General features: G+C 52.3%; 2 protein-coding genes across 3 annotated transcripts in view; one reads left to right on the forward strand and one right to left on the reverse strand.

Annotated features, from left to right (window-relative positions):
• Nucleotides 1-12,859, reverse strand: part of Suds3 (SIN3A corepressor complex component SDS3) — a 28,833-nt gene extending 15,974 nt beyond the window's left edge. The window contains exons 1-6 of the mRNA XM_006970815.4: nt 12,594-12,859; nt 10,522-10,591; nt 7,455-7,510; nt 5,923-5,994; nt 4,060-4,079; nt 2,536-2,692 (exon numbers count right to left, since the gene is read on the reverse strand). Coding sequence (XP_006970877.1) covers nt 2,536-2,692; nt 4,060-4,079; nt 5,923-5,994; nt 7,455-7,510; nt 10,522-10,591; nt 12,594-12,735 — 517 coding nt within the window. The 5' untranslated portion in view covers nt 12,736-12,859. The remainder of the gene's footprint in view (nt 1-2,535; nt 2,693-4,059; nt 4,080-5,922; nt 5,995-7,454; nt 7,511-10,521; nt 10,592-12,593) is intronic.
• A 4,492-nt stretch (nt 12,860-17,351) lies between these two features.
• Nucleotides 17,352-20,255, forward strand: part of Taok3 (TAO kinase 3) — a 179,133-nt gene continuing 176,229 nt past the window's right edge. Inside the window, exon 1 of one of the 2 annotated variants that reach the window (XM_015997445.3) lies at nt 17,352-17,492. The gene's annotated coding sequence lies outside the window, so the exon portion shown is untranslated. Of the gene's footprint in view, nt 17,493-17,526; nt 17,668-20,255 lie in introns of those variants that run through there. The other variant, XM_006970814.4, reaches the window with a different exon arrangement.

Genomic DNA, 20,255 nt, shown 5'->3' on the forward strand with positions numbered 1-20,255 from the left:
GAGCACTGACTGCTCTTCCAAAGAACCCAGGTTCAATTCCCAGCACCCACATGTCTGTAACTCCAGTTCCAGGGGACCTGACACTCTCATACAGACATACCTGCAGGCAAAACCCCAATGTACATCAAATAAGTAAATCTTTTTTTTTTAAAGATTTATTTATTTATTATGTATACAATGTTCTGCCTACATGTATCCCTGCAGGCCAGAAGAGGGCACCAGATCTCATTACAGATGGTTGTAAGCCACCATGTGGTTGCTGGAAATTGAACTCAGGACCTCTGGAAGAGCAGGCAGCACTCCTAACCACTGAGTCATCTCTCCAGCCCCCCAAATAAATAAATCTTAAAAATATATATATATATCAAGCCTGGGCTAGAGAGGTGGCTCAGTGGTTAGGAGTGCCTGTTCCTACAGGCAACCTGGGTTCAGTTTCCAGCCCCATGTTGGTCAACTCACAGCTGGCCACAATTCCAACTCCAAAGCATCTGGTGCCCTGCCTCCAGGCTCTGCAGACAACTGCAGACATGTGACACGCAAGTGCGCGCGCGCACGCACGCACGCACGCACAAGTCAATCTTGAGAAAAAACGGTAAGGCCCTGTTTTAAAGGGCATGCGGATCTCCTTGCTTATCCGGGTAACTATAACCCTGGCCTCATGAAAGCAAGCGTCCCATTCAGCGTCCTTTGCCTACAACCTCCCTCCTAGAGAGTGGCCCAACAGCACATGGGCAGGCCCCGGGAGTGGGAAAGCCCCTAGCTCCAGGCCCTCAGCAGCCCCCAGGTGACCTGCATCTGCAGCAGGCGGCTGGTCTGCTGCAGCTTCCACAGCACAACGCTGCATGTGCAATCAGCCCCTGGTGTCCCCAGGTGGCTGAGGATGCAGAGTACCTCCTGCCACTCCCAGGGATCCCGGGTCCTAGGTGACTCATGCTCAGACAGAGCAGGTGGCCTGAAACACCTGCTTCTTACAGTCTTTCTCACCAACCTCTCATCTACTTTTTAAAAAAGAGAGATATCCAGGTTGGAGCCAAAAAGGCAATTTTAAGACCTCTCCTCTCTGGATGGAGCTGGAAGCAGTGGCTCTAGGCATCAATCCTCAGAGGCAAAGCAAGTCAGTGGACTAGAAGGAAATCAGCCTTCCGTCCAACACCACGGCAGCACCATCTGTGGAAGGCCCATTATCCTTCCAGCTTCGATGCCTTCCCTCCCGCCCTCCACCAGTACCTTGGCAGTGCTCTCCACACTGAGGTACAGAATGGCCTGAGGGAGGACGTCAGGACCTAATGTTGTGCCCTCAGATGGCGCTAAACGCATCTGCTATCTGCTTTATTGCATTACAGATGATTTCCCGGGCTTCGTCTCTTCTCCTCCCGTCTCAGTTGAGAAGCTGGCTATGAAAGCGCCTGAGCAGTGCCTGCTGCCTGTCGGGAACTAGGACACCAAAGCCTAGGTAAGGTGAGCGCGTCCTTCCCCGCAGATGGAGCGGGAGCAGCCATAAACGGACGGGATTTCCCACCAGCCTAATGGAGCCTCCCAAACAGCTGGGGGCTCTGGCAGAGGGCGATGAAGCGTCAATGCCAGTCACAGCCACCATCAGGAGAACGGCATGTGGGTCACAAACAGGTGGGGAGGACACCACCTGACAGGGCGGCACCACGCTGCAGCCTGACAGAAACAGCACAGTGACAGGGTAAGCAGCACCCGCCTCAGGCTTCGGAGCCACACTCGTGCCCTCCAAGAGCTCCCTGCCTGACAGGTCACATTCCTCTACTCCACCCCGACACGACACTCCTCACTGTCATCGGGGACCTGTGGAGGGGACTCGGTCTGTGTCGATGGGGTGGCCAAGCTGCCTCACAGCAGAGACAGAGGGGCACACAGGCTGTAACTGCCTACTTCCTGATTCAGAGTCAGCTCCTCGATTCCCAAGAAAACCGGCAAGTCCTACAGAGCCCTGTTAAAATCGGCTGTCCCAGAGCCCCGAAGAGCACACCACCTATGCAGCCATGTGGCAAACTCAATGCTGCCTTGCAACCAAGTCCCTGCCAAGTTCTAACATGGCTGCCTCTTGCCAACTCCTGTGATTCACCAGTCTGCAGATGGCAACGGGAGTCACCCACAGCTTCCCCGGAAACCTGTCTGTAAGCGGCTTAGTTCTCTGGTGATAACTCAATCCCGGCTGGCTAGGGAGGACCTAGTCTCAAAATCTGCTCTAGCCGCTCGGGAGACACTAACTCCACCACCCTGGAGGAACCAGCCGGCTCCAGGCTCACAGCACTGCCCGAGGGAAGAGCTACGACACACGGACGAGCACAAAGCCGCCTTCCTCACACGGCCAGAGGCCAAGGCCCTTTTTCTGACTGGTGTAATTACAGCACCCTCCAGGTGGACCTACTAAGAAACTGGAAATGTAGCGACACAAACGGCAGCTGACACGGTCAGGAAGCCTGCTCGCCAGACCACGCCCTGCCATGGAGGTGTGAGGCAGGGGAGTGACCAGGCAGCCCCCGGGCCCAGGGCTTCCTTCCGTACCTCCCGTCAGCTCCATGGTGAGCTTCTCATTCTCTATCATCTTCTTCTTCTCTTCGAGCTCGGCGATGAGGTTCTCCTTCAGCTCCACCTTCTTGTCTTCAAACTCCTTCACCGCCGCCTTCTTCTCCTTAATATAGTTCCTTTCCACCTGTTCGGTCTGGGCCAAACAAAGATGGGGGCTGGGGTGGCGCGGCCACAGGTGCCAGCCCGCCACCGGCTCTGACCTCAGAAGCAGAGCAAGCCTGGGACCTCAGTTCACCCACACTGACCTGTGGGACCAGGGGTCTTGGGGACAATCCCAGGAGGGGCCCCAAACCCAGTCATGGTACAGCGCTTACTCAAGGCTGCCACCCGGCCCCTCTTCTCCCCGTCATGAGTCTGGGGCTTTAACGCCAAAACAGAACTGGAGTCTCTCAAGATGGCAAGCAGTCCCTTTGGGAAGGCCACGATTTCAAGGAAAAACAGTCCACTCCAGATGAAGTTTCTGCACTCAGAATTAATTATATGATACTGAAGCAGACAGCGTGCTATTATGTTTGATCCCTAAGAACAAAAGCAACTACAGACCATTCATTAGGCGCCTGAACCTTCAAGTACTCACACATCAAAATTAAGCTATTAATAAAATAAAAAACTGCCTAAAAGCCTACTTGTGAAATCTCACCAATGTCCTGGGAGATGACTGTGTGGCTGGAGTACACGGTCTGCCTGGTCGTGAATGTGTGTGTGTGTGTGTGTGTGTGTGTGTGTGTGTGTGTGTGTGTGTGTGTGTGTGTATGTGTGTGTATGTGTGTGTGTGTGCCGAACTGATTTTAATAAAAATGTCTTCCAAGTAATGTGACTCTGACAAACCAAAGAGCACCCCGTACCCCCTCTAGGACCCAGGGGCAGCCTAACACTCCAGAACCAGGCCCCTGTCTCAGTACCACAGCACGAAGCTGTCTGTGACATGAGTGGCAATGTTAACTCCATCTTGCTCCAGACCCAGTGAAGTCCCAGCGTAAGATGGATCTGTGGAGCCAGCTCAGAGACTGGGCTGGGGGAGAGAGGGCTAGGATATCCCAGGCAACAGTCCTGAGATACTTCAAACGGACAGGCTGTGGTCTGGAGAGGTGGGGGAGCAGGGAGGATGCTTGCTGCTCTTCCAAAGGACCTGAGTTTGGTTCTCAGCACCCGAGTTGGGTGGCTCACAACTGTCTGTAACTCCAGCTTCAGCAGATCCAGCACCCTCTTCTGGCCTCTAGAGGCACCCACGTACGTGGTAGTCACTCACTGACACACACATATATAAATTAGATTTTAAATTCAAAACCAAGAGACAGTGAGGTGTGACGTCCCAACCCTGCGTGGTGACTCCCGAGTGAACGGAAGGTCTGAGCAGACACCGAGCATCCCCGCATCAAGCAGACGGTGGCGAAGCTTTCCAAACCGTATACTTGCTGACAGAGGAGGGCAGCAGGTCAAGAGGCGCCGCAGCCTCAGAAGGAAGGCGCCTGCAGACCCGAGAGACCCCTGGGTACTTACTTCCAGTTGGAGGAAGAGTTCTGAAAGAGAGAAAAGCGCAGTTAGAGTCGCCCGCCCGGCCACCATCTTCTAGATGGTGTCAGGAATCACTGAGTCTCGGCAGTTCTGCCCGAGCAGCCTGACAAAATGCAAAGCTGTCCTCCCACTGAAACCCACCCAGGACAGCCCAGTGAGACACAACACAGTCACCTTGAGGCAGAGGCCACGTGGAAGCTTTCAAAGTGGGCAGGACCCTCTGGACCCTCCAGAGGACAAGGGTCTGGGCTCAGCTGGGACTTAACTCTGAGGCCTTCCTGACAGATCTAAATTCATCAAGTCCTACTCTAAGCTCCGTTAGTCCTACTGTGTGCCGGACAAAATAATTGTTTTCTTATATAAAACAATTTGTAAACAGGAATATCTGTTTACCTATGTGATGGCTATTTATTCTTGGTTGTCAACTTGACTACATCTAGAATTACCTAAAACCTAAGTGGCTGGGTACACCTGGGAGGAATTGTCTTTTAAATCACTGAAGTGGGGAGACCCACCTTTAATCTGGGCCACACCTTTTGGTGGCAGCCTGTAGAAAGGACATGGAGGAAGGAAGCTCGCCCTCTTTGCCTGCTGCCCTCCATCTCACTGGCCTTGCAGCCTACGTCTTCCAGAGTCCACCATCTACTGAAGGCCGGCTGAGATAACCAGCCTCGAACGCCTGCTGGCTTCTCAGACCTTCCATCGGGAGACAGCCACTGCTAGACTGGCTGGACCACGGCCCATGAACCACTCTAACAAACCCCATTTGTACCTAGAGACTCGTTCTATCAGTTCTGTTCCTCTAGAGACCCTAACACAGCCCAGCAGCCTCCACTGGGAGGCTGTAAGTTCCGAGAAAGCCAGCATTTGAAACAAAACCAGTCTGTGACTCCCATCTTTCCTGGGTCAGTATGAGATGACTACACTTGGTCCACAAAGACCATGGATGGACCAGAAACTTCGGGGTGTCACAGGTTCCGTGGTCTCCTTGGCAAGCCTCAAATCCTACAGACCATATTTCCCTGTGAAAAGAACATACTCTGTGGAGTATACTCACATACTCACACACTCTATGGAGCTTTCAGACTTCCAGAACTCAGACAAAGAGCCCAGACATTTTGTCTGATGAAAAGCACTCAGAACAAACAAACCACTCATTCCAGAGGCCAGGGTCACTCCAGCCAGGGGACTGTGGGTGCAGCCACCCGCTGCATGGTTCTTTTTTTTTTTTTTTTGGTTTTTTGAGACTGGGTTTCTCTGTGTAGTTTTGGTGCCCATCCTGGATCTCACTCTGTAGAGCAGGCTGGCCTCTAACTCACAGAAATCCTCCTGCCTCTGTCTCCCGAGTGCTGGGATTAAAGGCGTGCGCCACCGCCGCCTGGCAGCTGCATGGTTCTTTAGCACTTACCATTCATTAATTTTCTGTAGATGGGTATTCATGGCCAATGAAATGGTGAGTTTCCTGAAGCCATGGAAGTACTAATGGGCACAGATGCTCCAACACCCTGAGCAAATGCTATGTAGAGCAGACCGAAAGCATTCCATGCCACCAAGTGCTTGAACACATGGAGACCATCACAAGACCACACCCCTCCTCTCAGGTGCAGAAGAAACCAAGCACAGGCATGATGAGTTACAGCCGCCAAGTGGACACCACGCCAGGAGCAACACACGGCAGGGGCGGCCCTGACACGCTGGGCTCCTGGAGGGCAGGTGACCACCTTACCTAACCGCAGCCTGGGCACACCCATCCCTCACGTTCCCCCAGTGGAGATTCGGGTGTGTTCTATGAGCATGGACAAGCGGGAGGCAGGCACGCAGGTGCCCTGTGCACACTGGAGCGCCTACCTGCGTTCCGGATCCTCTCTCTGTACTGCTGGTCCAGCTTCTTCATCCTCTTCTGATATTCCTGTAACGTACCTGATGGGGCATTCACAAAGCAGAGACTCAGAAAATCAGCCGGCTCTGCACACGTCTCTAAGTCACCGTCTGGCATCCAGAGCAGGCCTAGAGAGCCGTACCAGAGAAGAGGCACACAGCAGACAGTACCAGAGACCATGTGGAGCCCCCCCATCGGAACCCTCTCCCCGGGGGGCAAGGGGGAAAGTGGGGGTGAGAAGGGCACAGACACCCAGATACAGACACCCAGGTGATGCTAATCACGGGATCCCACAGTCTAAGACGATGGGCCCCACTCTCCCGGAGAAGGCCCATCCTCTTACAGTGACGTCTAGGTCAAGACTATCCAGGAGACCTTTCTGTAATGGCGGAAAACTCTACCTTCGCAATGTCCAATACAGTGGCCAGTAGCCATGAGGGGCTACTTCAGGGCTGAAACTTGATCAATACAACCGAGGAACCAGATCGCTAATTTAATCAATTCAATAAGACTTAGTCACGTGGTCCGTGGCAGTCAGATGGTGCAGGTACCGACCCTGAGACCTCTGCCTGTTCGTCTCGCCCCAAGGCAGCTGTCATGAGCCCCCATCTGTAGGAAGCACTTGTGGGTACAGTACCCGGCAAAGAACCAGGGCCCAGGGGCAACCTTCCGGCAAGGAGGTGCCCACGGGGAAGCAGTCGCCCTGACAGACTGCAGCGTGCCACAGAGACTGCAGCTGACCTGCCCGCTTCACACTATGGTCGGCACTCTGCTCCGGGCCCTTCTTTCTTCCCTTTGGAGATGAAGCAAGAGATGGGACATGCCCCAAAGTCACCTTCCTTAGAGAGCAGTGACACTGGGTGGCAAGCTTGTCCCAGAACTTGAGGAGCCGGCTCTCAGCCAGGCTGCCAAGCCTTTAACGGCCACCGGACTTGCAAGACATGGCCACTTATAATTTACCAAGAAAAGAGAGCAGCGCGGTGAAGTGTGGACCCAGCTTAGGAAGAAGGAGAACTCAACTTCTTTGATAACAATGTCCCTCTTGCTTAAAAACGGTTTTCCGTTTGTGTGCTTGTGTGTGTGTGTGTGTCTGGAAGTCAGAGGACATCTCTCAGAGCTCTGGCCTCCCACCATGTGAACTGTGGGCATCAATGTCACGTCATAAGGCTTGGTGGCAAGTTCCTTAGGTCACTGAGCCATCTTGCTGACGCACAACATCCTTTTAAAAAAACAAAGTCTATCTTAGACATGGTGGTCTCCAATCTGTGCCCCGAGGACCCGAGGGAAACTTCAGTTCAAGAATTTGTTCCATACTGAGAACAGTGAAATAGGAAAGTCAGAAACTCACTTTTCTGGTAAGAGACAGCAGAACGTGCGTCAGATGGCTAACACACGCCAGACTCAGCCCTCCCTCAGGCTCCCAGACAGACGTAACCTGGAGACTTGAAGGACTCGCGGCCCCGGGTGCTGTGGAGGCACAGGGCAGGCGTCTCCCACCTACCTTCCTGTAACTGCTGCAGCTGCCGCTTCAGAGATGCCAGCTTGTCCTGGTACATCCTGGAAGAGAGGAAGGGCGCAGCTCGAGCTCACTCGGCGCATCGAGGCGGGACCGGGCTATGGGGGGGGGGGGGACACGCGCTCTTCGTCCCCATCAGAGCTCTTCGGGGCGGAGAAGGGGAGTCTGGCTGAAGAGGTGCGAGGGAAAGGAGACTCAGCCCTGCACTCCTGAGGCACAGTGTGTACGATCCCGTGAAGGAGAGGCGGCCCCGATACATGTCTGTAAGAGCTCACGGCAAAGACCGGGAGCACGTGCTGCTCTCTTGGATTCAAGACACAGAAGAAATGAGGTTAAACATAACTTCTGTATCGACCGTACCTACACAACCCTACAATTAAATTGTAAATGGCAAAAAGGGACGGAGGAGATGGCTCAGAGGGTTAGAACACTTGCCACCAAGCCTGATGGCCTGAGTTCCACCCCTGAGACCAACACAGTCAAGGAGAGAACCAACTCCTGCAAGTTGTCCTCTGTCACAGCACCGCGGGGGATAACCCGTCAAGACACAAAATGAACACACGAAAATGTCATTTCCAAAAGGATCCTGGATGGTGGGACAAGGAGACGCCCTCAGCATACCTCCTCTACAGCCAGCACAGCGTGTGAACAATGAGCACCAAGTCCACAACTCTTACGTCACTTTAAAGGCCCTGCATTTTCAGGATCAGAAACACAATGCTAACTCGAGCTTACAAGTTAAAATGCAGGACGAGGGCCCAGAATACACTGAGCAAAGCGAGCTGTTCTTCTCAGCTCTCACAGAGGGCTTATGGGCAACCACACACACCAGCAAGTCTGTCTGAGCTGTGAACTCCGGGCATATCACATCCGGGTCAAATCTTTTGCTTCTCCAGGGAAAATACTCCCAACTGCTCAGCAACAGCAAAGGCCTAAGAGAAGACCCTTCCACGAGACCTTTTCACTCCTCAGAAAGGCTGACAGATGCAACACACGTCTTTTCAGGACAGTGAGAGGCCTGTGAGCCCCACCCCAAACCCTCTTTCATGACCAACCCTAATGTGCAGCTCATGTTCAACATGACTGAGAGCATTCAGTTGTCACCACAACGGCTGTCTAGCTTAGTGAGCATGAAGGAGGTCTGGCCAGTCAAAAGCTCATCTCTAAAACTGCTGCTGAGGAGGGCTGGAGAGATGCACTGGCTGCTCTAAGTTCGGGCCTGCCCCTGTGTGGCAGCTGACAGCAGTCTGAAACTCCAGTTCCAGGAGATCCAACGCCCTCTTCTGGCCTCCGAGGGCACTGCAAATGTGGTACACAGAACACACAAGCGAAACACCCATACACAAAAAATAAATCGATCTTTCAAAAAAAAAAAAAAAAACCCACACACACTGTTTCTGAAACATGACAAGGACAAGAAAGAGAGCAGCAGCCGCCCAGACAGTGTCTGAGAAGTCTGTGGGACCCAGGGCACCAAGCTCCACCACACAGAGGGAGTAGCCAATTCCTGCCCTGAGTCCTCTTGGAAATGGAATGCTTGCAGAATGATAAAGGAAGGGGGCGGGGCCGACATGGGATCCCTTGTCACGATGCATTTCAAACAGGCCAGACTCCACCAGTCAAAAGCTGGCAAAGTAGAAAGGCCAGGCAGAGCTCCGGGGTGCAACTGAGAACACACGCGTGAATTATTCAATGTAACCTTGGGCCAGCATCAGCCACACCTGGCTGAGGTGCGGCCTTTGGGTTCAAAAGCTTGAAAATGACAGATTCCAGAGATGGCCACACATTTTAAAGGAGACTCTAGGGGCGAAGAAACATGGACCACCTTCCCTGTAGGAGCTGAAGGGTTCAAAATAGGTCCAATAGGTTCTCAAAACAGATCCAATGGGGCCTCAAAACAGATCCAATGGGGCCTCAAAATAGATCCAAGAGGGTCTCAAAATAGATCCAGTAGGGTCCCAAAATAGACCCAATAGGTTCTCAAAACAGATCCAATGGGGCCTCAAAACAGATCCAATGGGGCCTCAAAACAGATCCAAGAGGGTCTCAAAATAGATCCAGTAGAGTCCCAAAATAGACCCAATAGGTTCTCAAAACAGATCTAATAGGGCCTCAAAACAGATCCAATAGGGTTCAAAATAGAGCAATCACCACTTCCTGAAAGCTGGGTGTGGTGCCTCATAATCTGCAATCCAGCACTCAGGAGTATGAAGCAGGAGGATTGTGATGAGTTCAAGCATCCTTGGGCGACAAAATGATTTCCAGCTCACCCTCGAGGGATGGCCTCTCTCTAACCCGTCCTACCCTGGCACCCATCTGGGCACAGATAAAGGCCGGGCAGTACAGTGGCGTGCACTCTTAGTCTCTGTGGCAGGCTGATGCAGGAGGAAAACTGGAAGCCAAAAGTTTGAGACCGGTGTGGCAACCTGGCAAAACTCTGGTTTTCGTTTCTTGGTGGTGGTTGGTGGTGTGTTTTTCTTTTTTTTTTTTTTAAAAAAAAAAGCAAGGCCAGGTGTGGCGGGGCACACCGCTAACCCCAGCACTCTGTGAGCTGGAGGCTAGCCTGGTCTCAAAACTATTTCCCCCGACTCCATCCAAAAAACAAACAGCGCTTTAGCCTCTCTGGGCAGAGGTGACTATGGAAGATAAGGGAGGGCCTAGGTGAGGATGTGTGGGAGCTAACAGAGCTGTGTAGCAGGAAGGGCTCGTACGCCTGCTTCAATCCCAGCTTCCCTGAATTCTGAGCATACTCAGGACACGTAGCGCAACGCCTACAATATACTGGACAGGGGCAGGGGGTCTGCAAGACCCCCATTTCTCTGGGTACCAGTTTTCACATCAACCACAGCTTCATCACCCCCACCCCACCATTTCAGTCATGGCTCTTTGGAGCCTCCACGCAGAACCTCGTAACCAGGAAGACTCTTAGATGTGCCCGGAGGGGAAGTGACAGGAACATTCCAGCTTTGCAAGCACTAAGGTCAAAACCGGAGTCTCTAGGATGACTGAGCCAACTGTGTATTCCAGAGAAAAGGCACAAAGCCCGACTCACTGTTCCTTCATCTCCACGTAGTCTTCCTCATCGTGCTTCGCCAGGTCTGTCTCGCTGGCGTCCTCTGTGTCTGCATGAGATGGGGGGAGAAGTGACGGCTGAGATCAAAAGCCACAGAACTGGCACCAAGACAGCATGATTAACGGGCATCTGGGAGAATAACAAATTCCTACCCAATGTGGGCCTGCATGAACCTACTAGCAAAAGTCATTATATTACATGTGGTTAAAGCAAAAAAGAAAATGCCAGTGCCTTTCCATCTTGGGTTTATGCTGAAAATCTGCTTTTATATGATGTACAATCAGAGAAGAGGTCACACCGGATGGGCAGGCCACAGAGCAACAATGTGCACAGTTCAAGACAGGCTCTGAGCACGCACAAGCTCATCTCACCAGGCATTAGATATATACAATAAGAAGGACACCATCCTCACAACAAATTCAGTTCTAACAACTGAAATGCTTTCAAAGTTAACAGATTTAAAAAAAAAAAAAAAAAAAAAAAAGGCAGGAGAGGAGCAAGATAATTTTTAAAAAATTTTCCGAAACCTTGCATGGCCAAAACTAGATTTGAAAACAAGGGCTGGAGGCATGATGCGCTCAGTATAGTTAAGAAAGTTGTTCTTTGCAGAGGATGATGGGACTGGTTCCCCAACCCCCACATCAGATGGTTTATAATGTCTGGTAACTCCAGTTCCAGGGGATCTGGCACCCTCTTCTAGTTTCAAGGGGCACCTGTACATATGTGGTGCACATAAACTCAGACACATAGACATACACATAAACAAAATTTAATTAAAAACATGTTCAATTATATTTATTTCATTTTATGTGTATGAGTACTCTGCGTGTGAGCGCACCACTTGCCTGCCTGGTATCCACAGAGGTCAGAGGTCAGGAAGTACTAATCCCCCGGAGCTGGAGTTATAGGCAGTCGTGAGCCATTAAAACCTGGATCCTCTGAAAAATCAGTAAATGCTCTAAACGGGTGAACCATTTCTCTAGGCCACATATGTGTGTGTGTGTGTGTGTGTGTGTGTGTGTGTGTGTGTGTGTATACACACATACATACATAAAATAATAACAATTTAAACTGGTTTTAAGCAAATAGCTGAATCCGATAGCCCTTACATTGAAGAGGAAGGGGATCAATTTTGTCTTCACTGCACCCCCTCGTGGTCATTAAAAGCAATGCAGCGTTACACAAGGCAAAATCCCCGGTTAAGCCTTGCCTTTTAACATAGTTAAACCAAATGCATTCAGTTCCTTCAACTTTCTGCTCTGCATACGCTGCCCGCTCTTTTTTTTTGAAAGGGACTTTCACAGAGGTCCTGTCTAGAGCCAGTCAGCTACGTCCCTAGGCATTAGAGAGACTAAGATAAGTAAGACGATCCTCCTTGCAGACAGCGAAGCTTTTTACAGCCCGACTTTATACTACATGCCACTCATACAAAGGCCTCCCCCCCTCTTTCCCCCTCCGCACCTCTCCACCTAGCTAGCTCCTTCCTCGATCTCTCTGGGTGTCCCCTCACACTTACAGCCACACGAGTAAACAAAGTCCAGATTGAGAAGTGAAGCTCTGGGAAGCAATAATGCAAAATACTCGGGACTCAAAACAAATCCCGACCTCCCCTTGCGTCTACTTTCACAGCGGCAAAGCGGGTTTCATTGAACCCTCCCACCTACCCAGGAAGTGAGGACTCCATACTACTCCGCAGCAGGTGGGTAAACAAGAGGCTGGGGACGCGGGGGAGGGGGGTGTCACAAAGCTGGGGTAGGTGCCCGCGTAAACGAATACTTACACCTGGCAGATTCCAGGTCCCCCGGCGGAGCTAGGGGGTTAAGCATTTTGAGGAGAGACGCTGGGCATCCCTGCGACGACCCAAGTGCACTCCCAGGGATGACTTTCTCCCCGGCCACCCAGAGAGGATCTGAGACCCTGAGCGGGGAGGGACGATCTCAAAGGGGGCGAACCCCTGGCTCTGAAGACCTCTGGCGACCTCTGACCCCTGCCCCCGAGCCCCCCACCCCCGCCCCGGACCCCGATCCCCGATCCCCGGCCGGGGCCCGCACCTTCGTCGGACTCGCGACCCCGGCAGCTGCGCTCGTCGTCCTCGGCGCTCTCCAGCTCCTCGTCGTCCTCCGGGTAGTACTCCGGGGCGGGCGGCGCTGCAGCCGGGGCGGGCGCCGGAGCCAGCAACCCCGCGGCGCTCATGTCGCCGCCTCGGGCCGCGGCGGAACGTGTCCCGCGGAGCTCGCGGCCGCCTGGCTGCGCCCCGGACGGCCCCCACCTCGCGGAGCCGGAGCCGCGGCCGCCCGGTCTCCCTCGGTGCCGAGCTCCGCCCCCGGCGCCCGCGCTGGGCAACGGGGGCCTCGGGCGGCCGGCCACTTCCGGGCCGTGGGCTGCCCGGTGACGGCCTGATCCCGCCGTCCGGGAGGCAGTGGGTGAGACGCCCGGCTCCACGTTCTCTCACACGGCAGCGCCTTCATCGCGGTCTTAGGAACGAAGGCTCGATCGGCCAGCCGCGGGATGAGGGGGCGGAGGCCGGTGTCGCCGCTGGAGTCAGGCAGATCCGTGGGCGGCCCTGCCTGCGGTCAGGACCCCAAAGTTGGGAGGATACTTCCGGGAGTGGCCGCCAGGCGGCGCCCGGAGTCAAAACTAAAGTGTGGATGGAGGAGACCTGATGGGCGGAGGCTTTGCAAAGCCGTGGATAGGTAGGTGGCGGGGTCTCTGAGTCAAGCTGGTGAACGACAGGAACCGATCCCTTGGTTGGGTGCGGAAGCCTGGACAGCCAAGAGTGTGTGTGACACAGAAAATGGGGAGTCTGCTTCCGCCCCTGACTCAGTGGGGGCTTAGGCCAGTTGCTGCCATTCTGTCCCGGAGTCAAGAGAACAGGCTTTTCCAGTGCTTTCTTTGGAATAGATTTACTGGGTAAGCTATTTTCCTGATTTGACAAATGATCAAAGAGCTATCATTCTCCATTCAGAAAAAAGAAAAAGGAAGAGAGACAGCGAGAGGAGAGACAGAGAAAGACAGAGAGACAGCTAGAGGAGAGAGACACAGAGAGAGAGACAGAGACAGAGAGAGAGAAAGACAGAGAGAGACAGCGAGAGGAGAGAGACAGAGACAGAGAGAGAGACAGAGAGAGACAGAGGAGAGAGAGAGATGGTGGCATCAGTTTAGAATCCCAGATCCAGGCTGTCCATGGGACAGCTGCCTCGTGTTTCCTCAAATGTAATTTTTAAGGTACTTTTACCTAATCCATTAACTAGTTAACCTGCTCGTTTTTCAGGTGAGCAAATAAAGCATTTAACTACAGGGATTATGTTGGCTAAAATTCAAAAGCCAACGCCGGGCGTAGCGGCACGCTTCTGTAAACCCAGCACAGGGCAGTCCAATCTCTGAGTTCGAGGCCAGCCCTGTCTACAAAGAGAGTTCCAGGACAGCCTGGGTTACACAGAGAAATCCTGAATCAAAAACAAACAAAAAAGTCAAGAAACCTAAGTTTCTCCATGTGTTAATTTGAGTAGCCATGTGCCCCCCACCCCACCCCACCGTCCCAGAAAAGGAATGCAGTGTCACAGTTTTGGGGGGGAAAAAAGCCAGGTGGTGATGGCTCAAGCCTTTAATTCCCAGCACTCCAGAGACAGAGGCAGGCAGATCTCTGTGAGTTCGAGGCCAGCCTGGTCTACAGAGCGAGTTCCAGGGCAGCCAGGGCTACACAGAAACCCCGTCACAAACAATCAAAATAAATAATAAAATAAAAATTTTAAAAGGTGGCCTCTGCCTAGTGGCTCAGGACTATCATCCCAGCTACTCAGGATGATAAAAGCAGGAGGGAGGGCAAGATCAAGGTCAGCCAGCTTAGTGAGACCACGTCTGAAAACAAAAGTAAAATAGAGGGCCACGGATGCCGCTGGGTAGAGCACTCGCCTGGCCTGGCACGCTGGAGACCCCAGCTTCAATTCCTAATACCAGGAGGCAGGGAAGATGTGGTCTCAGGAACACCTTTCAGCTGAGTCAAATCTGCACAGAAAAGGGAAGAAGTAACAAAGCCGGGCAGATAGTGTGATGTGAATGTGGTGAGAGGCAGGGTGGGACCCAATGCAATATTCTGATTCTCAAATCCTTTGTGATCATCTTTATTTCCAAATTAGCCCCAGAGAGACTTCCAAAAATAAGAACCTTCTTTCTCAGTCCCATTCGTTCTGACATCTCCTATTTACTACCTTGTTTTAATTAAATCTTGGCTCTCCTTGTAAGGGCTATTTCCTCTGTGTGAAATGCAAGAATTTCCAGAATGCAATGCTGGGATGACTTTCCCAGAAGTTCTGGGATCTGAAACCTCTTCTCAACAAGTCTTTCTTCAAGCACAGTCTCAGCAGAAGTTTGCAGAGAGGTCTCTCCTGCAACGAATGAGGTCAGCTGTGTGTGTGTGTGTGTGTGTGTGTGTGTGTGTGTGTGTGTGTGTGTGTACTGTTGGATCACATGTAAACTATCTGAATCCACTGTGGGACTGGAGCTCCCATTAGAAATACTATGCACAAAGCAGAAAAAAAATAAAGGGCAACATTTTTGAAATCAGAATTCATTGATACAATGAATCAAAAAGTAGATGGCTTTGTTACTAAATAGTTACAAGAAGCTGGGCCCTTCTTTTATAATCTTGCCTGCGTTTAACTTTTATTTCTGTCTCCCTGATTGCTGACAACCTGTGTTAATAGTCGTGTGTTCCTGTTTTGTGTGTATTACGGAGACACAAACAAACAGTTGGATGATCACAATTTACCCCTTATCTTCCATGGAGACTGCTGAGTCCGCCCAGTAAGCAGTTTACTAGTGTGTTTCTAAAAGAGGGAAACTACATTTTAAAAATCCCTCATGACCTGAGGTTTGGCCAACTTCGCCTATAAAACCTAGGTTTTCTTCAAAATCAAGTTTCACCCCTTAAAGTCTTCCACAGCTTCTCTCCCAAACATGGTACTCAGACTACTCAGGAAAACACCCACCTTGGAAGTGGACCTGAAGCTCACATCCTGGAGCCCAATGTTCACAACCTCAGGCCTTCCCAGGCAGCCTGTGTTCCCATCATCCAGATTTTAAGGGTGTCCAGGTAATGGAATGAAGTTTGATTTGCAAACAGACAATGTTTGGGATGAAAATGTGGGCTGGGGGGTAGAGCTCAATGGTTTTTAAGAAGAAGAAAAGAAGGAGGAAAAGAAAGAAAGAGAGAGAGAAGAGAGAGAGAGAGAGAGAGAGAGAGAGAGAGAGAGAGAGAGAAAGAGAGAAAGAGAGAAAGGAAGAAGAACCAATTTTCTAACCTGTTGGAGTAGCTCTGGTCAATCTCCAGTGCTTTAAAAAAAATAGGGCAGGTGTGGTGGTGGCCACGCCTTTAATCCTAGCCAGAGGCAGGGGCAGGCAGATCTCTGTGAGTCTAAGGCCAAGCTGTCTACACAGAAGAGTTCTAGGCCTGGACTACATCGTGAGACCCAATTGCAGATAAACAAATAAATAAGAAAAAAAAGTTTGTAGTGGAGTATTTACTAAGAGATTAGGTGTGACTACATCTGACAAGGCTTATGGGGAAATTTTGCCCCTACAGCAAGCTGTTTTGAGCTTCTACCGTTAACTGAAACAACACAGCCGTTTCCGCAAAAATAGGAGACAGGTCCTGGTGCACTTTAATCCCTGGCAAGCACTGTGTTTCAGCGTGGCTCAGGATGGATCCAGGTTATTGCAGGGTGTGCTTGGGGTCAAAACTCAGTGTCTCTTCTACCTTTGGTTCATTAAAGCCTAAAGCCTGTGACCCTGAATGAGGTTCAGCTGAATATGCTTGCTGGAACCTTGCCAAAGCTAACGGGGTCCCCCTACCCCAACTCCTTGTCCAACCGTGGTATTCAAAACTCACAAAATGAATAGTTTCCACTTTTCCTTCCTTCTTTCTTCCTTCTCTCTCTCTCTCTCTCTCTCTCTCTCTCTCTCTCTCTCTCTCTCTCTCTCTCTCTCTCTCTCTCTTTCTTTTGTGACAAGGTCTAGCTCTAGCCCATGCTGGACTCAAACTTGAGGCGATCCTCCTGCCTCTGCCTGCAGGGTATTGATGGTCAGTCACATCAAATCCGGCCACAATGAGTGCAAAGGCTTGACTTTTCAAATATGCGCCCAGACCGTGTTAAGTACTTAGCTGTGTAGAGGGTTTATCCAGTCTACAGATTTTTTCCCCCCCTTCTCCAGCAGTAAACTGACGTCCACTGAAAGCAAGGCAAGAAAACGCAATTCCCCTGTCTGAGAGCTAGGAAATATTTACAAGCCCCAGGAGGATGAAAGCTTGCCTTAAGGGTGACTAGGAATTGTGAAAGGTCCAGCGAGGGACCAGGTCCACTCCCCATGCTCTCCCACGGTGGTCTCCCAAGAAAAACCAAGGCGTGGGGAAGAGAGCCACGAACTTTGACCCCTGCGCTGTACAAACAAGCCCGACCGCACCCGAAGAGGGTCACGGCTAACCCGAGTGGAGAAAGCTTCCGCGTTTGGCAGAGCCCCGCCCACAAGACAAGCCCACGCCCAGCTCCGCCAATCCCCTGGCTCCATCGACCGCTCGGGCTTCCTCAGGCAAGGCCAATCGAACGCCTACATGCGACAGGGGGCCCGAGGCCGGCGACCAGGGATGGTCAGTAGAGAGCCTATCAGAGCGCGGCTGGGGGCGGGGCCGAGGGGCGGGCCCGCGTGGGGGGGGGCGGGGCGCGCTCCGCGCAGTCGGGTGCGATTGGCCACCCCTGGCGGAGCCGCACCTCGGACAGCAGCAGCGGCCGCCGCGGCGGCAGCGAGGGGTCCTGCGTGGAGAGTGGGGCGCGACGCGGGGCTGGCGAGGCGAGGCTGCGCGTGGGGGCCCAGCACGCGAGGACCCAGCACGAGAGCGACTCCGGGCACGAGTCAGAGGAGGCGGCGGCGCCGGGGCCGCGGCTGACAGCGCTGAGGTGAGAGCGCAGCGCGGGCGCCAGAGTGACAGCCGGAGTCCCGGCGGCGCGGGGACCCGGCGCAGCGGCCACGAGCATCCCGGGAGCGGAGTTGCTAGCGGATCTCTGCCAGTGCTTCGGGGGACCGGGAAGGACCGGACGAGGAGTGACGAGGGGACCCCGAGAGGGACCACGGGTGAGGGATGGGGAACAGGGACGGCGGGGTGACGAGTGGACCCCACGAGTGGGACCCCGGGTGAGAGAGGGGACGCCGAGAAGGGTGGGGAAAGTAAGATGAGGAGGGGGACCGAGAAATACCGCAGGTGAGCCAGGAGACCCCACGACGGGACCGGGCAGTGGGACTAACGTGGCGACTTGAAGAGGGAGCTTGGAGAGGGACCCCGGAGGGCAGTGGGATGAGCGAGAGGACCCCGGAGGGACGGTGACGGTGGGATGAACGAGGAGATCCGCCCCAGCCATCACCAGTGGGGAGAGCGGACCGGACCCACAGAGGGACCGGAACCGTGGAGTGAGCAGAGGAGACGCTGAGAGCTCAGGACCGGGACTGCAGACTGAGCAAGTGGACTCAGGCTGAGAACCCAGGCAGCGGAAAGAAGGAAGGGGACCCAAGAGGGACTAAGACAGAGAATAAGCAAAGGACCTCAAGGGAGGCCAGGGCAGTGGGTTCTGAAAACTGTGCCCTCTCAATGGATGTGAAGAGGACCTCATGAAAGTTTAGGACAGCTGCGTGACGGGAGGGGTCCCCACGAAAGGACAAGACAGACGGGTGTGGGCAGAACAGGGCCAGCATCGAAGAGTCCAGGGAGAGCGGGTGAATGGGGTACCAGAGAAGAGCGTTCGGAGCGTGGCTTTCTGACCTGGCAGCCAGGCGCCTGGGGAAAAACACCGGCAGCCCGGGTCCCGGTGGCATTGGGTGGGGACAGCAGCAACGCTGACACCTGGACACCCGATGTTCCGCTTCTACGAATCCGAGGTCTCCCTGAGGGTTGAGTTCCGGGACGCTGGAAGGGGGATCATGTGATGGGCCCGGGAGTGAAGGACTGGATCGCAAGGGCTGGCCAAGGGCTAGTCTGACGATTTGTAGAGATTAGACAAGCGAGCACCTTACCTCTTGTAAACAGCGGGCTGGCTTTCCGTCTCTTTATTAAAGTTCGACCTGGAGGGGATTCCTTGATGACAGATCTGGGGGGTAACCTAGAGGGGCTCTCATTTGACCCATCCCAAGAAGTTAGAGGAAGATGTCTTCTGGAATATCCTCCTCGCTTTGGATTAATTAGTGTGTTAATTTTAACGCTGTGTGCTCCTGAAGCACCGTTTTTGGTTTTTGTTGTTGTTTGTTTTGGTTTTAGTTTTTCATTTTCGCTCCACGAGGAGTTAAGAAACTTTTTCCCATTTGGCAGTCTATCCCTAACATTGTTTACCATGCAGATTTAAGAGAACCAGAGCAGGGTCTGTAGTTCAGGCTGTTGAACTTGGATGTGGTAGACACAGTCGGAAGGTCACAGTCAATTTTTCAAAACAGTTACTGGGGGGTCAATAAATGAATGGCACTTTCTAAGGAACCAGACATGTGTATTCAAAGCAGACATTGTAGGTCTGACTCTAGGCTGGACAAGGAGCTGGAGCAATCAGGTGGTCAGCTCCTGGATAGCCTTCCACTCTGAGGGATTTGAAAATATCATGACCTCGGTCCTGGGATCAGTTGGCATGGCCCTACCCACCTTCTGAATTCAGCCCCAATGTACTTTAATTGGTCATCAACTTTATATTTGATGATTTTAAGGAATCATGATGGGTCTTTTTTGTCTTAAATTATTTTTTGGATTACCATTACAAATGGATGGATTTTCATTGTGGCATTTTTATGTATCTCTTGTATTTCATCTTTTAATCTCCTTTTTCTCTGTTTCTAATGTTGCTTCTGTTCTCTTCGTCACTGTTTTATTTCTTTTTTTTTTCTTTTCTTTTGTTTTTAGAAACTTAGAAAAGGATAGTTTTAGGGGAATAATGGAGAATGTAACTACTATCCCATTTCTGTTATTTAGATGTCTCCTCTGAGTCAGGTTCAGTGTGTGTGATTCCTTCACTGGGCATGTGACAGGATAATTTTGAGTTGGAGGCCAGCCTGGGCTACATACCCAAGGAGTACCAAGCCAGCCTGGGCTCTAAGACACCATCTCAAAAGACCAAAGAAAGATTTCGCAGCTCCATCAAGAGGTCTACTGTGTTATTTTCCATAGATACAAGGTAGGGGTGGGGATTTCCTACCTAATAAGCCCGAAGCCCTGAGTTTGGTCCCCAGAACAACAGCAAAAGTAGACTTGCCTAGGTCTGCTGTTTCTCTCTTTAGGTGCAGAGCACCAGACCCAGGGCCTTCCAAACACTAGACAAGTGATCTTCCCACTGAGCCACACTGCCAACCCCAATGCTGTTTCAGCCCAAGACCAATGTCTGAAATGGTTTCCAACGGGGCGATAAAAGGCTTGCTCTGCTATTAGAAATCCTCCCCTGGGAGACAAGTGATGCTAAGGACAGAATCAGCTGCCTCAAGCACAGATTTTCCCAGAATTCAGGGGCGTGGGGATAGGATGAAGTCAGTTAACTCCTGTGTCTATTCATCCTGGGGGTAGGGCATGGCGGCTGCCTGAGGTGCTCTGAGTGGGAAGACCCGCCCCAGTCCTTCCAGCAAGTCAGGGAAGTGTCAGTGCAGAGAAGTTTTTCGCCATCCTGATAGCTCACTTCTGACTGGTGCAAACGGTCATT

The sequence above is a fragment of the Peromyscus maniculatus genome, chromosome 23 (assembly GCF_049852395.1).
Source record: "Peromyscus maniculatus bairdii isolate BWxNUB_F1_BW_parent chromosome 23, HU_Pman_BW_mat_3.1, whole genome shotgun sequence".
Classification (NCBI taxonomy): Eukaryota; Metazoa; Chordata; class Mammalia; order Rodentia; family Cricetidae; genus Peromyscus; species Peromyscus maniculatus.